Below are 19,720 nucleotides of genomic sequence, written 5' to 3'. Positions count from 1 at the left end.
TGTGGCTGCTGGGAATAAAGTTTAGTAGGGCATCACCTATTTGTACTGCGTGTGTACACTCAGCGTGTGTACTGATTGGCTGATTGAAGGAACCGGCAGGGTGACAGGCTATAATTTGGTAGCAGAGTATTCTGCCAGCTCGAGGGAGATCTTGGGATCTAACCCAGCACCACGGAGAAAAGGCTGAATTCTTTCATCTTTCACGTGAAAGGCAAGGCAGAGGCACTGCAGTTGGTGCACAGAAGCAAATGGCTAGGAGAACAAGTTCGCAGTGCTGTTGGGCGGGCACCTCTTTTTTAATTACATTTTTACTGTGTGCATTTGAACAAAAAGTTTCCACCAAGTGGGTCTCCGGGATCAAGTTACAGTTGGCAGCTGGTCATACTGGCCAAAGTATAACAACCTTTAGAGCAGAAGTACATAATTCTGGTAAATTGGGTTGGATTCCTGGCTGGAGATGGGGGAGAGGAGGAATGTTGAGTAAGAGAGTATAGATCAGACACCCTTTCCCACCTCCCTGCCCAAAACATAGACCACAAAACAAGAACTCAGTTTGCATCATAAATTTTATTCCCGATGCGGGACAGATTATTTTCATTCCCCCCAAATGTATCACATGTTGCCCTGGATAGGTCTAGGAAGCTCTCCCCCCCATTTCCAGGGAAGGAAGAGAAAAGTAGGGACCAGGAAAGTTTCACAGTTCCCAGCTTTCTTAACCCTCCCTTGTCAATAGAGGATAGTTTTTCCTGTCTATTATCCCTTTCATCCATTCAATTCAAAAGAAAAAACAGAATTAACAAAACACCTGAAGTACTGGTCAGGGGTCACAAATGGGAACAGGAGGAGGGGAAGAGGGGCGTCACTGTTTCTGCTGGAGGGCTTCCTTCCTTGCTGCGTCCTGTAGCAGTTGTGTGTCCACCTCGTCTGCTGGCAGCTGCACATACCGGACCACTGAGCCCCTGATGAAGCAGTTCTTGACTGACAACTGGAAGGAGATAAAAGTGAAAGCTCCTCCATTAAGAGTCCTCCAGCCACCCAGGGGCCTTTTGCTTTAAAGGTTTCCTCTTTCTGGCCAGCCCCAACTCACCATGTGAGGGTACTTCTCAGGGTCTGTGACACTGATGTCAGTGAGTTTGATATTGAGGTACTGAGAAAGAGGAACAGCACTGTTAACTCCAGAGACAAGATGCAAGAATTCACCCTGGCTCTCCCATTTCCTTCCCCAAGAACAGACTGAACCTTTACTGTCTCACCTGGTCCACAGAGTGGAGGGTTCCACAGATGCTGTCAAGGGTAAAGAGGGAAGAACCAAGTTAATACACCCTGAAATCAGTATGGAGGGGGGAATGTCATAGCTACAACAAGAATGTGGGGGAGAAGTCAAGGCCTTGAAGCCGAGAAGGGAGAGCCAACAGGCGGCATCTGTGGTTCTGAGGAACAGGTAAAGCCTCTCAGAATGGTTCATCATTTCAGACCCAAGTGTCTCCTTATACCAATGCCTCAATAGCTACTACTTGACGGTTGCACAACAGGCCCGTTCTCTGCTTAACATTTGTATTTCTTTTTTAGTACAGGTTCTCACTCTCTGGCCCAGGCTGATCTCAAACTTATGGCAATACTTCTGCCCTCACTTCCAGAACTACAGACATAAGCCATTGTTACAGTCTTCTTTATGTTTATTTTTCCAAGACAAGGATTTCTTTGTGTAACCTTGGCTGTCCAAAAACTACCTCTGTAGACCAACCACACTGGTCTCAAACTCACAGAGATCCATCTACACTCCCCCCCCCCCCCAGGTGCTGGGGTTAAGGGCAATGTACTATCATTGCCCAGTTATAGCTATCTTTTCAAAAGTGACTGAATCATCCCAGGAATTAAGAGAGGTCATGTAAGTTACCCACAATTTGGAAGAAATACACAGGAGTATCAGCCTGACTTCCAGAAACATCAGCTTTTTTTTCTTCTTTTTTTGATTTAGGTTTCTCTGTGTAACACTCCTAGCTGTCCTGGTACTCACCCTGTAGACCAGGCTGGTCTCAAACTCACAGAGATCTGCCTGCCTCTGCCTCCCAAGTGCTGGGATTAAAGGTGAGCGGCACCAGCGCCCCGCTTCAGCTTTTTCTTATACTGATTTTATTATTTGTATGTATTTGCATGTGGGCACCTATTGACGCCAAAAGAAGGCATCAGATGCCGGGAAGATAAAATTAGTTACAGTCCTTATGTGGCCTAAACAACATGTGAACCCCATGTTCAGCAATAGCTGAAACTGCACTCCACTTCTCTGGAAGAATAGCAAGCTCTTTTTTAACCACTGAACTCCAGCTCCATCAACAGCTACTTCTAAACACCTTATATTTGTCAACTGTTTTAACAATCTTACGTCTTCCAGCCTCCTCTACAGAGCTAGTTCCAGGACAGTTAGGACTGTTACACTGAGAAACCCTGTCCTGAAAAAAACAAGAAAACCTCCCCACCAGCCCCAAGCCAGGCAGTGGTGTCACACGCCTTTAATTCCAGCACTTGTGAGGCAGAAGCAGGTGGATCTCTGTGAGTTCGAGGCCAGCCTGCTCTACAGAGCGAGTTCCAGGACAGCGAGGGCTACAGAGAAACTTCAAAAAAAACAAAAACAAAAACAAAAAACAACAAAAACTCAACAAGTCTTCACAACCTAAGATCTGGAGTTTACTTCTTCATTCCCTACATCCTATGAATCCCCACAGGTCCGTTACTAAACACTTTGTGTGATTCTTTAAAAAGTAAATAAATAAAAATTTATTAATTTATTATGTATACAGTATTCTGCCTCCATGCCAGAAGAGGGTACCACCATGTGGCTGCTGGGAATTGAACTCAGGTCCTTTGTTAGCGGCAGTGCTCTTAACCTCTGAGCCATCTCTCCACCCCTTTGATTCTTCTTTTAGTTAAACTTCTACAAACAAAAGTTCTTAACTACTTTGCACTTAAGTTTGGGCCAGCCTCTCATTTGACCACAATGACTATAACTGCCCTACTTGTCAACACCATGTTTTTAACAAGGTTCTCAAGCACTGATGTGTGCTCAAAGGTTTCAAGAGTTTACAAGAAAAATATTTTGAAAAGAAAGATTACATGCTGGACAGTGGTGGCACATACTTTTAATCCAAGGACTCAGAAGGCAGAGGCAGGCAGACCTCTGTGAGTTCCAGGATAGTCAGGACTGTTACATAGAGACCCAGTCTCAGAAGAGAAATAAAATAGTAAAAAATTTTAAAAACCCAGGCAGAAATTGGTGGTGCATACCTGTAATCCCAGCATTGGGGAGGCAGAAAGCTCTGTGAGTTGAGGCCAGCCTGGTCTACAAGAGCTACTTATAGGAAAGCAGACTCTGACAGACAGATTTATGTGACTAAAAGGACCCAGAAATATCTCTGTAGTGATACAACATTTAATCCAAGTCCTGAATGACTAAGAAGCAAACGGACAAGGAGGTAGAGGATACAGATACAGTACAGAAGGAATTGTGTTAGTCTTCTGTTTATAATTTTCTTTAATAGACATTATGTTATGCACACTATATCTAACTGCTTTCCCTTCCAATAAACTCATTCCTATGTTAACAGGTTTTACTATGCAAGTACAACCTTTTAATTAACCTCTTACATTTTGAGGGGTTAATGCTACCCAACTCATTTATTTATTTAATCTGTTTATATTTTTGGTGTTTCGGGGCAGTTTCTCTGTAGCTCAGTAGACTAGGGTGGCCTCAAAATCACAGAGACCCATCTGTCTCCACCTCCAGAGTGCTGGAGCAGGCCACTAGATCCAGCAATCTTAAAACTAACCTTTACCCTTAAGGCACTATTTCCTCTGTGTTTGGCCCACCTGCTCTCTCAAATAACTCTGGGTGGGGGGAGAGGTTCAGGATCCCGGGCACCCCCACCTTCGACTACCTAGCTGCTATAGGTACCTACCTTAGGTCATTCTTGAGTTCCACGACCACATCCTTGCCCACAAGGGATTTGAAAAAGGAGTAGAAGAGCTATTGGAAAAAGGAGGGAGAAACTATCTCATGAAAAGTACAGGGAGAAGAAACCTCGTGCCCGGTATTTTGAAATACTAGTCTTTGTGATCCCATCGATTCTAGTAGCTCTCAAAAGTTCACGACAGACACTCTCTTCACAGATACTCCGCAGTTCGTTGGGCCACAGTGTCTAAGTAAGCTGTAGCCCTCGACGCCGGGACCCACTCTGAATCGACTACCTCCCGTAAAGAACTTGCACATTTTCTTCAAGGAAATGCAGACCGCATCCCACCCGAACCCTCAAGAGATCCTGCTCCCGAGCGGGGAGATGCAAGGCTAGCTCTCCGTTCTCCCGCGGTGCCCGTGGGCTTTCTCTTGGATCTGCTGGGAGCTTTGTCCAAAAACCCATTTGTTCCTAGGAGTCTGCTCAAGCTGCGGTGCGGGCACTAAGGTTTTAAGGGAAAGCCTTGGGCCTAGGTGCATCCTAGAGTGACCGACAGAGCCGCACCGGCCCCGGGCCCGGGCCCGGCCCAGTTCGAACGGCCCGCGGCGCGCGGCGGCGCTCCCTTTTGACGTCACGGTACCCACCATGGTGCCGGCGACACGCGCGGCGGCCTGGACCGCGGCGGATAGGGCCCGGGGCTGCGGGCCAGAGGCCGGGCGGGAGCCCGAGCGCGAGCCCGCGCGTGGCGCAGGACAGGATCACGCAGGCGCAAGGGGGAGCCACGGGAAACGCCCGGCCGAGAGCGCGCGGCTGAGCCCGGGCTCCGTGGGAGCGGAGGAGGGAAGAGCAGACAGGGCCGCGAAACCGAGAGAGGGGCGGGTCTTCCTGTTCCCCACTTCCTCCGGAGCAGTTGCCTCCCATACGCATGCGTGGTCCGTAGCAGCTGTGCCTTCAAAGTGGCTCGCCCCCTGTCGTGAAGGTTTTTGTGTAGCGTCTTCCCTCCGTGGCGTGATTTGCTCGTATTCCGCTTTCCTGTTGAGAATTGTCGGGAAGCTTGAGGAAGCTATGATTTGCATATTCTTTAAAATGTTGCTAAGTGCTGGGCAGGTTTGGTGCCCTCCTGGAATCCCAGAGTGGTGAGACAGGAGGATTCTGTTTTAGACTCCTGCTGGAGCTAGCATAGCAAGAACTCTGTCAAAGGGAGTAAAACACACACCAACACACACTATGTTGTATGTAGTGCTGGGGGGATATAAGGTGTTCTGCCTGGTTACCAGAAGAGGGCACCAGATCTCATTATAAATGGCGTGAGCCAGTGCTGTTAACCTGAGCCATCTCTCCATGCCTTGCCTCTGCCTCCTGAGTGCTGGTGGTATTAAAGGCATGAACCACCACCACCTGACCAAATTCTGATTCTTATCCCAGTAAGCAAGTTTCCCTCAATTTCAACCTTATGTGTGATTTCGGGGACGGGGTTTTCTGAGGCTGGACCTCAGGGCTTACTTATATACACTAAGCACATCTATCGGGGAAAAACACCAGCTCAAGTGTCCACATTATTTATTGTGTATACAGTGGTATGTCTGCATGCTTATCTGCACACCAGAAGAGAGCACCAGATCTCATTACAGATGGTTGTGAGCTACCATGTGGTTGCTGGGAAATGAACTCAGGACCTTTGGAAGAGCAGGCAGTGTTCTTAACCATTAAGCTATCTCTCCAGCCCCCTGAAATATTTTCTAATAGCTCACCTCCAAATACTACTTTGGATGTTCTGGAGACAGCATTAACAGGCTTGAAACATTCTGGTTGTGAAAGAGTTCACAAGAGCTGACTGATAAAAATAGAAAATTTAATACAAGTCAACACAAAAGCCTCAGCAGGAAAAGATGATGAGACCTGCAGCCACACATTAGGCGGAGCTCCGGGAATCCTTCAGAAGAGGAGAAGGAAGGATTGTAGGACAGAGGGGACAAGGACACCACTAGAAACCCCACAGAATCAACCTGAACTCATAGAGGCTCACAGACACTAAACTCACAATCAGGTAGCCTGATGGGACTGACCTAAGCCCTCTGCATATATGTCTGCATATATGTTATGGTTGTGTAGCTTGGTCCTCTTATGGGACTTCTAACCGTGGGAATAGGGCTGTCTCTCTTTTGCCTGCTTTTGGGACCATTTTACACCTGGGTCATCTTGTCTGGCCTTAATATGAGGTGTGCTGGGTGCCTCGTCTTATTGCAACTTGATATGCCATGTTTGGTTGATATCCCTGGAAGGCCTGCCCTTTCCTAATGGGAAAGAGGAGTGGTTGGGCAGGGAGGGTGGGCAGGGAGGAGAAACTGCTGCCAGGTGTAATAACAAGGGGGGAAAAACCTTATCAGGCAAGTTCCCAGAGAAGGGATGGAGCTGCCTGGGAAGGAATGGCTAATGTTGTTTTTTAATATTAATTAAATGGGAAGTTGCCATTTAATTAAATGCTTGTATCTGGTGGGACATTTGTGTGGGAATCATGTCTGAATACAGAGGGAAATGCTTGCTATTTTGATGCTGTTTTCTTGAGGCTGGCTGTAGGTACAAAAATTCTGAGCATCTGCAGTGTGCCAGAATGCCAAAATAGAGGGTAGCCAAGGTTTCGTGTGTATGTGTATGTGTGTGTGTGTGTGTGTGTAGGGGTACTGGGGCATGCATGCCAGGGTCTGTGGGGAAGGGCTGGAGCATGCATACCAGGGTCTCCTCTGGGGTGGGGGACTAGAGTGTGCAGACCAGAGATGGACACTGGGTTTCTTTCAGTCACTTTCCACCTTGTTTAATTTTTTACATTTTTATGTATAAAAGTGTTTTATTATGCTGGGCACTGGTGGCACACACCTTTAGTCCCAGCACTCGTGAGGCAGTGGCAGGTGGATCTCTGTGAGTTCGTGGCCAGCCTGGTCTACAGAGTGAGTTCCAGGTCAGGCTCCAAAGCAATACAGAGAAAAGCTGTCTCGAAAAACCAAAAAAAAGAAAAGTATTCTGTTGCAAGTATGTGTGCCATTTGTGCTGTGCTTCCAGTGACCAGAAGAAAACCTTGGATATTCTGCAGTTGTAGACAGGTTTTCACCACCATTGAGGTTGGGAATCAAATGCTGATCCTCTGGAAGAACAATAAATGTTCTTAATCACTAAGCTATCTGTCCAGGCTCATTTCACTTTTGAGATAGGCTTGTTATCTACCCTGGAGCTGACTGAGTCATTCAGTTAGATTGACCTGCCTGCAATGATACTTTTCGCTTTGCTTCCCCAGAGCTGTGATCACAGATACATCACTGTGTTCGGATCTGGATCCATCAGGATATCAAGCGGGATTTGTTACCAAGTTCAGCAGAATCTGAATTTGAACCTAAGTCAGCTTGTCATTGATTAGAAGCAGTAACCACACTGATTAGAAGAAGTAACCACAGTTAGCAAGTCATTAATATGGGCCTAAGGTGTCAGAAAATTAGGAAAATCTTTTCTTGTTGGGTGTAATGTTTTGTAATCGCAATCATCATACAGGTGAAGGCAGCATGAACAGAAGTTCAGAGCTGACCTAGACTACATAAGATCCTGTCTCAAAACAAAAACAACAACAACAAAAAAAAAGCAAAACAATTTTATTAGAAACCCTGAACTTACACAAACCCAAGTATTTTACCCTTAGCAGATTAATCATTCACAACAAACTCACAAACAAAAAATTCATGTCCCATGTGAGCTCCCCTTTCTTACTTTTCCAGGGATATTGACAGTTTAAAGATAACAGGAAATAAGCTAGTCACTTTTGAACATGGAGTGTCTCAGGCTAACCTGAGCTACAAGAAACCCCAAACAACTACAACAAAATGGGCATGGTGGTTCATGCCTGTAATCTCAGAACTCAGGTGGCAGAGACAGGAGGATTGCTAAAAGGAGCCAAATTGGCCTATATAGTGAGTGTCAAGCAAGATAGACATACACAGTAAAGCCATGACTAAGTAAATAGAAAAGATATCAGAAGTTATTTCCTTTGGGAACAAATTTACTAGGAGACAAATAACCATCCACACAGGAAGGAGAGAGGTGGGGTGTGGCTAATAAATAGCAGACATCCAAATTCTTCAAATGGTTCAGAGGGGCCTTGTTTTCCTAAAGGTCCATTTCAGGATCATAGATGAGAGGGTGGGGGCATGAAAAGATGGAATACAGACTTCTCCGTCAGAGTCCCAAAGGATGTTGACTTAGGCTCAAGTCCAGTCAGTTCAAGAGTAATAGTGATGTTTGAAGATGAATAAAATTCACCTAGAGGCACCCTAGCACCCTGTAAGTCCAGAAAATGCTAATCTACTTCCTCAATGGTAGGGCCTGTGGCAGCCCTGCTGGGCGTGTACCCTGGTGCGCAGGTGGGCCCAGTGCACCCTCCCTGGTAGAGTTTGGTGATGACAGGGTTACACATGTTCTCCAACTCTTTTCTCTTATGATCGAATTCCTCTTTCTCAGCCAGTTGGTTGGCCTCCAGCCAGGAAAGGACCTCGTTGCACTTGTCCAGTATCTTCTTCTTGTCAGCGTCGCTGATCTTGTCTTTCAGACCTTCGTCACTCACTGCGCTCTTCATGTTAAAAGCGTAGGATTCCAAGGCATTTTTGGCAGCGATTTTCTCCCTCTGGCCTTCATCCTCGGCTTTGTATTTCTCGGCTTCCTGCACCATGCGCTCGATCTCCTCCTTGCTCAGCCGGCCCTTGTCGTTGGTGATGGTGATCTTGTTAGCCTTGCCCGTGCTCTTGTCCATGGCTGTGACATTGAGAATTCCATTGGCATCAATGTCAAAGGTCACCTCAATCTGCGGCACACCCCTAGGTGCAGGGGGGATGCCAGTCAGGTCAAAGCGCCCCAGCAGGTTGTTGTCACGCGTCATGGCCCGCTCGCCCTCATACACCTGGATCAGCACCCCGGGCTGGTTGTCCGAGTAGGTGGTAAAGATCTGCGTCTGCTTAGTGGGGATGGTGGAGTTGCGCTTGATCAGAACAGTCATCACACCGCCCGCCGTCTCCAATCCTAGAGACAGAGGGGCTACATCCAACAAAAGCAAATCTTGTACTTTTTCAGACTTGTCACCCATTAAAATAGCTGCCTGGACTGCAGCTCCATAAGCCACTGCCTCATCGGGATTGATGCTTTTGTTGAGATCCCGTCCATTAAAGTAGTCCTGCAGCAGCTTCTGCACCTTGGGGATGCGCGTGGAGCCGCCCACCAGAACAATATCGTGAATTTTAGACTTGTCCATTTTGGCGTCCCGAAGAGACTTCTCCACTGGCTCCAAGGTGCCTCTGAATAGGTCTGCACACAACTCCTCGAACCGTGCCCGCGTGATGGACGTGTAGAAGTCGATGCCCTCGAACAGGGAGTCGATCTCCAGGTTGGCCTGGGTGCTGGACGACAGGGTCCTCTTGGCCCGCTCGCAGGCCGTGCGCAGCCGCCGCACCGCGCGCTTGTTCTGGCTGATGTCCTTCTTGTGCTTCCTCTTGAACTCCTCCACGAAGTGGCTCACCAGCCGGTTGTCGAAGTCCTCCCCGCCCAGGTGCGTGTCGCCCGCAGTGGCCTTCACCTCGAAGATGCCGTCGTCGATCGTCAGGATGGACACGTCGAACGTGCCGCCCCCCAGGTCGAAGATGAGCACATGTCGCTCTCCATGACTTCCTTTATCCAAGCCATAAGCAATGGCGGCAGCTGTGGGCTCGTTGATGATTCTCAGCACATTGAGTCCAGCAATGACACCTGCATCTTTGGTGGCCTGGCGTTGAGAGTCATTGAAGTAGGCGGGCACCGTGATCACAGCATTGGTGACATTGTGGCCCAGAAAAGCTTCTGCAGTCTCCTTCATCTTTGTCAGCACCATAGACGAGATTTCCTCAGGGTAGAAGGCTTTCTTCTCCCCTTTATAAGACACCAGCACCTTGGGCTTACCCCCTTCGTTGATCACTTGAAATGGCCAAAGCTTCATGTCCGACTGTACAACAGGATCGTTAAACTTCCTGCCAATCAGACGTTTGGCATCAAAAACAGTGTTCTGGGGGTTCATGGCCACCTGGTTCTTGGCCGCATCTCCGATCAGCCGCTCGGTGTCGGTGAAGGCCACGTAGCTGGGTGTCGTGCGGTTGCCCTGGTCATTGGCGATGATCTCCACCTTGCCATGCTGGAACACGCCCACGCATGAGTAGGTGGTGCCCAGGTCAATGCCTATGGCCATTCCTTTATTAGCAGCCATGGTTTTCCGAGGCCTGTGGAGAAATGAGATTTTATAAACACATTTGGGGGAATGATCTTATTTCTAAAATAAAACTTATTGATCACTTAGTAACTCCTTCAAGATTTATTATTTTGAATTGTGTACATGTGTGCACATGTATGCAGGTACCTGTGGAGGTCAGAAGTATGGGATGCCCTTGAAGTCTGAGTTACAGTTGTGAACTGCCCCATGTCGATGGTCTGGGCACTGAATTCAGGTCTTCTTCCAGGACAGATGTGCTCCTAATGGCTGAGCCCTATGTAGCCCTCAGTCAGTTTATTTATTTTTTAATTTTAAATATTTTGTGGAGTTGGAGAGGTGGCTCAGTGGTTAAGAGCACTGGCTGCTCTTGCAGAGGACAGGGTTCAATTTCCAGCATCCACATGATAATTCACAAGTGTCTAACTCCCACTCCAGAAATTCAACACCCTCATACAGACATACATGGGGCAAAACACCAATGCACTAAAAGTAAAAAATCATCTTTAAAATTTATTTTGTAGGTGAACATTTTGTCTTCATGTATGTGTGTCCCTGAGGAGGTCAGAAGAGGACATCAGATCTTCTGAGACTGGAGTTACAAATAGTTATCCACCATGTGGGTGCTGGGTATGAAACCTGGGGCTCTTCTGCAAGAGCATTAAGAACTGGATGGCTCAGATGGCTCTTCCTGAGGTCCTGAATTCAATTCTCAGCAACCACATTTGGCTCACAACCATCTGTAATGGGGTCTGATGCCCTTTTCTGGCCCAAGGGAATACATGCAGGCAGAGAGCACTGTATATATAATAAGCTAAGAAAAAAATAAATAAAAGCATTATGTGCTCTTAACTGCTGAACCAGCTCTCCAACTCCATCAACGAGTCTTGTTAAAACTACAAGCATGAAGATAAACACACCTCAGACTTTTTCACAGAAAGAAATCTTACAGAGAGAGCTTGTAAATGTTTTTGTGTTTGCTGTTGTTTTGATGTAGGCTGTATATAAACGAACATGTGGATTTAAGGTGTCAACTCTGGTTGTCATTCATCTGACAGTCACCTTGTTGAAACAGGATCTCTCTCACTGGCCTGAAACCCTTGCCAGTTAGGTTAAGCAGGCTGGCTGGCAAGCCCAGTGAGCCATCTCCCTTGCACTGTGATCACAGGTACAGGCCACCCTGCTGGGTTTGTTTTTCTGTCTTGTGGGTTCTGGGGATTGAACTCAGGTCTCAGGCTTACATGCCATACACTAGCCTCTCCCTAGCCTCTCAGTAGTTTCTTTTGGGCTGCTTTTTCATTCTCTTAAGGCAGTGCCTCACTCTGTAGCTCAGGTTGGCCTGGAACTCACCATGTATCCCAGGCTAGCTTCAAACATGGCAGCTGTTCTCCTCCCTCAGCTTTCCAAATGCTGGGGTTACAGGCATGAACCACTACAGCCGCCAGTTTTTTCTTTTTCTTTTTTTGGTTTTTCGAGACAGGGTTTCTCTGTGACTTTGGAGACTGTCCTGGAACTAGCTCTTGTAGATCAAGCTGGTCTTGAACTCACAAAGATCCTCCTGCATCTGCCTCCCGAGTGCTGGGATTAAAGGTGTGTGCCACCACTTCCCGGTTTACCCTGTTTTTCTTTACATCTACTGTCTTGTTTTCCCTTCTTGTAAGAAATAGGAAACCAAGCCTTTAATCCCAGCACTCAAGAGGCAGAGGCAGGTGGATCTCTGTGAGTTCAAGGCCAGCCAGGTCTACAGAGCGAGTGCCAGGACAGCCTCCAAAGCCACAGAGATACCCTGTCTCAAAAAACCAAAAAAGAAAAAAAACAATCAAGTCAATTATGAACCCTTGCCTATATTCATTTTGAAATACTCATTATAACAGGAATTCTTTTCAAATGGGCCTCCTTATGTTTTCTATTCTGGGTGGTACCTGCAGTCCCTCTCCTCAGCCTCCAAAGAAATTGGGAGTGGAGATTACGCTATGTTTTCTCACCATGAGTGGAATGTTTCTGGTCTACTCTTATCCTATACTATTGGAATTAGCATTTGTCCGTTTGTGGCTGGCCTCATTTCACTCAGCATAAAGTCCTTAATTCTCATCCATGAGCTTGCATATTTCAGCACTCCTAAGACTGAAAATATCAATTGTATGCATCTCCTACTCTTTCCTTACACATTCACCTCCCCACAGATATCAGCTTGCTTCCGCTTCCTCGATAGTGAATAATGCTGCTGTTAGCATAGGTTCACATAGACACCAGGGCTAGCTTTCATGGAAAAGCACTTATGCAATGATGATAGATACCAGATAGATCTCAGCCACTCTAAGGGTGGAAGGAAGGTGGATCTATATTCTCCATTCTTCGTGGGGCCTAAAGCAACGCTAGCGTTTCTATGACAGTGGTATGTTTTACTGTGGAATTATACCTGTCTCCTAAGGTTGTTGTGTTCTGAAACTCCTTAAAAGATATATTAGGGGCTAAAGGCGTGATAATCAAGAATGCTTTCCTGCTCTTCCAGAGAACCGGAGCTCAGTTCTCAGCATCCACATTGGGCAGCTCCCAACTGCCTGTTACTCCAACTCCAGGGGATGAGAGCCTCTTCTAGTCTCTGAAGGCACTTGCACACACAACACAATTCACAATCACACAGACAAACCGTTTCTTTAAAAAGACAGGCACTAGCCTCCACTTAGATGTGCCTTCTTGAGCAACCTATGGTGGAGTAACTTAGCTCACTCTGAAGACATGTTAGCACCTCCACCCCAACAGGGATCTCACTTTGTAGTCAAGCAATGCCTCTACTTCCATTCCTAAAAGTTGGGATTATTGGCTTGAGCCCCCACCACGTGGCCTCAACTTCCTGAGAAGTAGGGCACAATAGGAAGGTTTTCTCTATATTTTTAAGACAAAAAACCCACCCCACCCCTCGCAGTCATCCCGTCCCAACTTCTTAAGCAATGGAATCATAGACGTGCGTCTCTACACCCAATTTCTAGCCTTCCCTTGATTATACCTCCTGTCTTTTGGTGCCAGTAATATATTCAAAACGGTCTTACTGTGTCTCCTCCGGATTCCAAGCTGAGGCTAATTCCAGCCACCCCTGTCCTTCAAGAAACACTCTTTTCCTGGTTGCCAACCTCCACCCCCAGAATGAAAACAACTAGGGTCTGTGTGGGGAGGGCCACACAAGTCACCCCAGCACTCAAGACACTGAGGCAATGGCAGCGGGTTCCACTAGACCTAGTCTGTAAATTATTCAAACCTAAGAAATGTCTTGGCCCTTCTTCAAATAATGACCCACGGGGACACATAACCCTCTACCCCATTCCGACTAGAGCATTCTCAGCTCACCTGGAATCTCTCCGTCTTCGATCCAGTTTGGAAAACTTGAGGTCGATGAGCCCCTACGAGTGAGGAGCTCCAGGAACATCCAAACTGAGCAGCCGGGGTCCCCCCACCCCCCACCCCGCCCCTCCCGGCAACTTTGAGCCTGTACTGGGAGTGAGCCTCTGATTCCTAAATTAGTCCATGAGGTCAGAGTCAGCGCGGCCATTGTAACGCGACTGGAGGGCGGCGACGTCACCAGACACGCCCCTAGGTCTCTCCCTGGATCACCAAAGCGGAGAAGGGGTAGTTACAGCCCAAACGCGACCCCCAAAATCAGAACTGTACCAGTCTGATCACAAGCAACTGTTCACAACCCCAGATCGCAACCAAACGTCCACAACACCGAGCTAGAGGTGACCTTTCCAGTCAATTCCACAGAGGCCGCTGTAATGAGTCGCCATGGCAACAATGGCAACAGCACGACCCGCCTCCTCCCCCAGGGAATCCGGCTTCTCCAGCGATCCCCAGAAGTGTCCGGAGAGTTCTGGACAGGGGTGGCTCCCTCCGCACCGATTACTCAAAGGAGGCGGGGATACTCCACCAGACGCGAAACTGCTGGAAGATTCCGGTCCCCACGGCCGCCTCCGGATCGCTGATTGGCCCAGGGCAGAGCGGGCGGGGCCGGAGGGCGCTCCATAAAGACACAGGGTGACCAGCAGGGAACCAGACGCACCCAGCCCTTCCCACTGAGATCTCTGGTTCCCCGCGGAGCCCAGAGAGAAGAGGAGCGGAGCGGAGGAGCTGCGCGTTCCCGACCCTCGGAAAGGACCAACCTCCTTCCCCGGAGCTTCCCCGCCGCAGAGCGCAGCCTTGCAGAAGCCGAGCGCCGACCCCCGGCAGCAGAGAGAGAGAGCGGCGCCATGGCCAAGAACACGGCGATCGGCATCGACCTGGGCACCACCTACTCGTGCGTGGGCGTGTTCCAGCACGGCAAGGTGGAGATCATCGCCAACGACCAGGGCAACCGCACGACCCCCAGCTACGTGGCCTTCACCGACACCGAGCGGCTGATCGGAGACGCGGCCAAGAACCAGGTGGCGCTGAACCCGCAGAACACCGTGTTCGACGCGAAGCGGCTGATCGGCCGCAAGTTCGGCGACGCGGTGGTGCAGTCGGACATGAAGCACTGGCCCTTCCAGGTGGTGAACGACGGCGACAAGCCCAAGGTGCAGGTGAGCTACAAGGGCGAGAGCCGGGCGTTCTACCCCGAGGAGATCTCGTCCATGGTGCTGACGAAGATGAAGGAGATCGCCGAGGCGTACCTGGGCCACCCGGTGACCAACGCGGTGATCACGGTGCCCGCCTACTTCAACGACTCGCAGCGGCAGGCCACCAAGGACGCGGGCGTGATCGCGGGTCTGAACGTGCTGCGGATCATCAACGAGCCCACGGCGGCCGCCATCGCCTACGGACTGGACCGATCCGGCAAGGGGGAGCGCAACGTGCTCATCTTCGACCTGGGGGGCGGCACGTTCGACGTGTCCATCCTGACGATCGACGACGGCATCTTCGAGGTGAAGGCCACTGCGGGCGACACGCACCTGGGCGGGGAGGACTTCGACAACCGGCTGGGTGAGCCACTTCGTGGAGGAGTTCAAGAGGAAGCACAAGAAGGACATCAGCCAGAACAAGCGCGCGGTGCGGCGGCTGCGCACGGCCTGCGAGCGGGCCAAGAGGACCCTGTCGTCCAGCACCCAGGCCAGCCTGGAGATCGACTCCCTGTTCGAGGGCATCGACTTCTACACGTCCATCACGCGGGCGCGGTTCGAGGAGCTGTGCTCGGACCTGTTCCGCGGCACGCTGGAGCCCGTGGAGAAGGCCCTGCGCGACGCCAAGCTGGACAAGGCGCAGATCCACGACCTGGTGCTGGTGGGCGGCTCCACGCGCATCCCCAAGGTGCAGAAGCTGCTGCAGGACTTCTTCAACGGGCGCGACCTGAACAAGAGCATCAACCCGGACGAGGCGGTGGCCTACGGGGCGGCGGTGCAGGCGGCCATCCTGATGGGGGACAAGTCGGAGAACGTGCAGGACCTGCTGCTGCTGGACGTGGCGCCGCTGTCGCTGGGTCTGGAGACGGCCGGCGGCGTGATGACGGCGCTCATCAAGCGCAACTCCACCATCCCCACCAAGCAGACGCAGACCTTCACCACCTACTCGGACAACCAGCCCGGGGTGCTGATCCAGGTGTATGAGGGCGAGCGGGCCATGACGCGCGACAACAACCTTCTGGGGCGCTTCGAGCTCAGCGGCATCCCGCCGGCACCCAGGGGCGTGCCCCAGATCGAGGTGACCTTTGACATCGACGCCAACGGCATCCTGAACGTCACGGCCACCGACAAGAGCACCGGCAAGGCCAACAAGATCACCATCACCAACGACAAGGGCCGGCTGAGCAAGGAGGAGATCGAGCGCATGGTGCAGGAGGCAGAGAGGTACAAGGCCGAGGACGAGGTGCAGCGCGAGAGGGTGGCGGCCAAGAACGCGCTCGAGTCCTACGCCTTCAACATGAAGAGCGCCGTGGAGGACGAGGGCCTTAAGGGCAAGATCAGCGAGGCCGACAAGAAGAAGGTGCTGGACAAGTGTCAGGAGGTCATCTCCTGGCTGGACGCCAACACGCTGGCCGAGAAGGAGGAGTTCGTGCACAAGCGGGAGGAGCTGGAGAGGGTGTGCAGCCCCATCATCAGCGGGCTGTACCAGGGTGCGGGCGCTCCCGGGGCTGGGGGCTTCGGGGCCCAGGCGCCCAAGGGAGGCTCTGGATCGGGACCCACCATCGAGGAGGTGGATTAGAGAGGTCCCTGTTTGCTCTCCCGGTGTCCTCTAGGATACAGACTGGTGGCACTTGAGGACTGCTGTCACATTGGCCATTACTGTCAGGGTTAGCCCTTCACTCCTGAGTTCATTCTGTCCTTAAGTCCTAGCCTTAGGGAGAGTTTTTATCTACTTTGTGGAATAATCGTGATCTTTATATTTCCTGTAAGTTAGTGCTCTGAAATAATTCACACTGTATATGATGTGTTTTGCCAGACTACAAAGTTGGAAGATTTATAACTTAATATTGTGTTCATCTGATTCTGGCTTTCAATAACAGAAAAGCCAAAGAAGTTTTCTGTCTTTGTTATTTTAAAAAGAAATTATGTTGCCATCTGAGGGCTAACACCTTATTCTCTTTGGGTGCAAGGCCATCCTCCTGGTCTATATAGTGAATTCCAAGACAACTAGGGCTATGTAGAAGGACTTTCTTTCAAAGTACAAAAAGGAAAGAAATATTTTAAGAAACACTAGGAGATTATATGTTTCTTTTGCCTGGATTTCTGCCCTTGGCCACACTATTGAGGTACCCTTAGGTTGGTGCCTTCCATAGGCTAAGTTTGTCATATGAAAGGGTGAAGCTCTGGCTGCCTCTCTTGTGTTTATACTTTTGTGTTTGCAGTTTTGTTGTTGAACTGTTGAGCTGGGTTTTCCAGCTGGTAAACTTGGAGGTGAATTTATACAGCAACCCTTTGTTCACTTTATTTTTTACATATCCATACTGAACTCAGGTCATCTTTTACTGGTTATTTGAAAATAAACTCAAAATAACTTGCTTTGTCTGTGCCTGTCGTATTTGGGTGTCATAAGAGTTGCTACTTCTATCATCTCACAGTTTCCCCTATAGAAGAGTGACATTTGATCCAGACAGGGCCTGGAGGACAGAGGGGACATTGCATTGTGATCCATTTGTGTATCCATGAAATGAGTCAGCAAACAATAAACCCTTCTGGGGCTGAGCTATAGCTCAGTGCAGGAGGTCCTGTGATAAATTTTCATGGAGGTGGGGGAGAGAGTTGTCCAAAACAGCCCTGGTGTTTGAGGCTTGGGGCTGGGGATCCAGGAGAAGTCAGTCACTTGGCAGGGTGGTAAGGATGCAGACCATGTAAGACTTCAGAAGAGGCAATGGAGGAGTCACTTAGTATAAAGCAAAAGGGGGGGAGGTGAAATAAAATAGTAAAAGGTTGAGGATGATGGGCTTTAAAAAGTGAGAATTGTCACAGCAGGTTGAGGATACACAGTCCCTTGTTCTCATCTTTCACTTAATAGATTTTTACTGTGTTTGGATTAGAGCACCACCTTGGGGCATGCACATGCCAAGGCACACATGCAGGGTCAGAGTACCACTGTGGGGCATGCACAGAGGACTTCTGTGGAAGCAAGTTCTCTCTTGGGGTCAGTCCTGGGCATGGGGCTTAAATCTGCAGGTGTGAAGCCAGTGCTTTTACCTGCTGAAGCCTCTCCTCTCGGATTTCCAATGTTTTAAATGGAGGTTGAGTTAGTCAGGCCTCACTACCCTATTGAGATTAGAGAAAGGTCCCCCCCCCCTTTTTTTTTTAAACCTGCTTAAAACTTTTGAAGCAGAGGCTGGCTTGGAACTTAACATACAGTCCAGTCTGGGCTTGAATTTGAGGAGTCTATACAGCCTCAGCCTCCCAAGGGCTGGTTATAGACATGGATTGCTATGCCATGCCTACTTTATAACTTTTTATTTGGTTGGTGTTTCGTTTCTTTTTTTCTTTTTTTGCTTTGTGTGTGGTGCTGGGGTTTAAGGCCAGTTCTACCCTTGAGCTGAACTGTTCTTGGAATCAAGCCTAGAGCTTGGAAATGCTAAGCAACTGTTTTACTGATGGACATCTTCAGCCCTTGGTTTCTCTTTTTTTGTTGTCGGGTTATTTTTTGAGATGGGTTCTCTCATATCCCAGTCTGGGCCCCCTCACTGCCTCCAGATTCTTCAAAAGTGGGAGTGTTAAGGGATGGAGATATAGCTTAGTGGCAAAAGAGGTACATGTACCTACCAACCAGCTCTGGGGTCAGCCCTCAGCACAGGATGGAGGGGGGTACAGGGGTCAGCAATGGATCTGTTGGGCTGATACTTTGCTTCACGATTATTTCTGAAAGGGTACTGGAATTGAAATTGTACTTGTGAGCAGAGCATTGGTGACACATGCCTTTAATCCCAGCACTTGGGAGGAGGTAGAGGCAGGTGGATCTCTGTGAGTTCAAGGCCAGCCTGGTCTACAGAGTGAGTTAGTTCTAGGACAAGCTCCAAAGCTACAGAGAAACCCTGTCTAGAAAAACAAAACAAAACACAGAGAGAGAGAGAGATCACATTTGTGATTTGTTAAAATTTTACGTGTGTGTGTGTGTGTGTGTGTGAGTTTGGGTACCTGTGTGTGTGAGCGTGCACGCGTGGGTCAGAGGGTAACCCCAGGAGTCAGTTTTATTCTTCCACTGTGGGCTCTGGAGTATTGAGCTCAGGTAATCAGGCTCTCATGCACACACTTTCACATGCTGGGCCATCTTGCTGGGCCACATCTGCAGTTTTGTCACCTAAGTTTCAAGTATTCCAGTGACCATACATGGCGGGATGTGTGTAGGGGGTTACTTGACAATATAGAGCCTTGAGATCGGAAGGACCTCAACATGGAAGGCTGTGACAGAGTGGACACTGCCTGGCACCTGTTGCTTTACTAGCCCTGTTGTGCTGGCTGCTCTCACATGAGCTTGGCACAGGCTAGAGTCATCTGAAAAGAGGGCACCTCAAGCGAGAGGGCGCCTCCATGGGAGCCAGCCATTTCCTTTTTTCTGTTTCATTTAGTATTTATTTATTTATTATAAATGATGTTTTTAAAAAGTTGAACAAACTGTTTTAATTAGTTATTTATTTTATGTGCGTTGATTGGCCTGTATGTGTGTGTGTCCTTGAACAGGAATCACAGATAGCAGAGAGCTGTCATGTAGGTGCTGGGAATTGAACCTGGATCCTCTGGAAAAGCAATCAGTGCCCTTAACCAACTAGCCATCTCTCCAGCCCCTAATTTATTTAAATTATTTATTTTACATCCGGACCCAAGCCTTTCTGTCATATCCATCCTCTCCTCCCACACCTCCCCTCTGCCCTCCCCATCCATTTTCTTCATTAGTGATTGGTGTGGAAGGGCCCAGCCCTAGGCTGGTGGTCCTTGGTTCTATAAGAAAGCAGGCTGAGCAAGCCATGGAGAGCAAACCAGTAAGCAGCTCCCCCATGGCCTCTGCATCAGCATCAGCTCCTACCTCCAGGATCTGCCCTCAGTGTAGTCCTTCAATGACTACAGTG

At 49.1% G+C, this 19,720-nt stretch overlaps 3 protein-coding genes across 3 annotated transcripts; 1 reads left to right on the top strand and 2 right to left on the bottom strand.

Moving 5' to 3' along the window:
- Positions 1–797: 797 nt before the first annotated feature.
- Lsm2 (LSM2 homolog, U6 small nuclear RNA and mRNA degradation associated) lies at positions 798–4,818 on the bottom strand. Its single transcript, XM_051187306.1, has 5 exons — positions 4,592–4,818; positions 3,954–4,021; positions 1,254–1,284; positions 1,088–1,147; positions 798–985 (listed from the first exon to the last, which is right to left on the bottom strand). Exons 1-5 carry the CDS (start codon positions 4,592–4,594, stop codon positions 860–862), a joined length of 288 nt encoding a protein of 95 aa, XP_051043263.1. The 5' UTR covers positions 4,595–4,818; the 3' UTR covers positions 798–859.
- A 3,150-nt stretch (positions 4,819–7,968) lies between these two features.
- On the bottom strand, positions 7,969–13,808 carry Hspa1l (heat shock protein family A (Hsp70) member 1 like). Its single transcript, XM_051187305.1, has 2 exons — positions 13,558–13,808; positions 7,969–10,225 (listed from the first exon to the last, which is right to left on the bottom strand). Exon 2 carries the CDS (start codon positions 10,210–10,212, stop codon positions 8,287–8,289), a length of 1,926 nt encoding a protein of 641 aa, XP_051043262.1. The 5' UTR covers positions 10,213–10,225; positions 13,558–13,808; the 3' UTR covers positions 7,969–8,286.
- Positions 13,809–14,311: 503 nt separating this feature from the next.
- Hspa1a (heat shock protein family A (Hsp70) member 1A) lies at positions 14,312–17,176 on the top strand. The gene is given in 2 exon segments (XM_051187304.1): positions 14,312–15,164; positions 15,166–17,176. Coding segments are annotated over 2 exon segments (1,926 nt in total). The 5' UTR covers positions 14,312–14,453; the 3' UTR covers positions 16,381–17,176.
- Positions 17,177–19,720: the final 2,544 nt, after the last annotated feature.

This window comes from Phodopus roborovskii, unplaced genomic scaffold (assembly GCF_943737965.1).
Source record: "Phodopus roborovskii unplaced genomic scaffold, PHOROB, whole genome shotgun sequence".
Taxonomy (NCBI): domain Eukaryota; kingdom Metazoa; phylum Chordata; class Mammalia; order Rodentia; family Cricetidae; genus Phodopus; species Phodopus roborovskii.
This window is presented reverse-complemented; position numbering and strand designations above follow the sequence as displayed.

Bases quoted from the DNA above. Each gene is read 5' to 3' on its own strand.
- Lsm2 (XM_051187306.1), bottom strand. The intron at 1,285-3,953 runs GTAGGTACCTAT...TACCCTTGACAG, and splicing joins GAACTCAAGAATGACCTAAG to CATCTGTGGAACCCTCCACT. The intron at 986-1,087 runs GTGAGTTGGGGC...ATCTCCTTCCAG, and splicing joins CTGAGAAGTACCCTCACATG to TTGTCAGTCAAGAACTGCTT.
- Hspa1l (XM_051187305.1), bottom strand. From the start codon at position 10,212: ATGGCTGCTAATAAAGGAATGGCCATAGGCATTGACCTGGGCACCACC.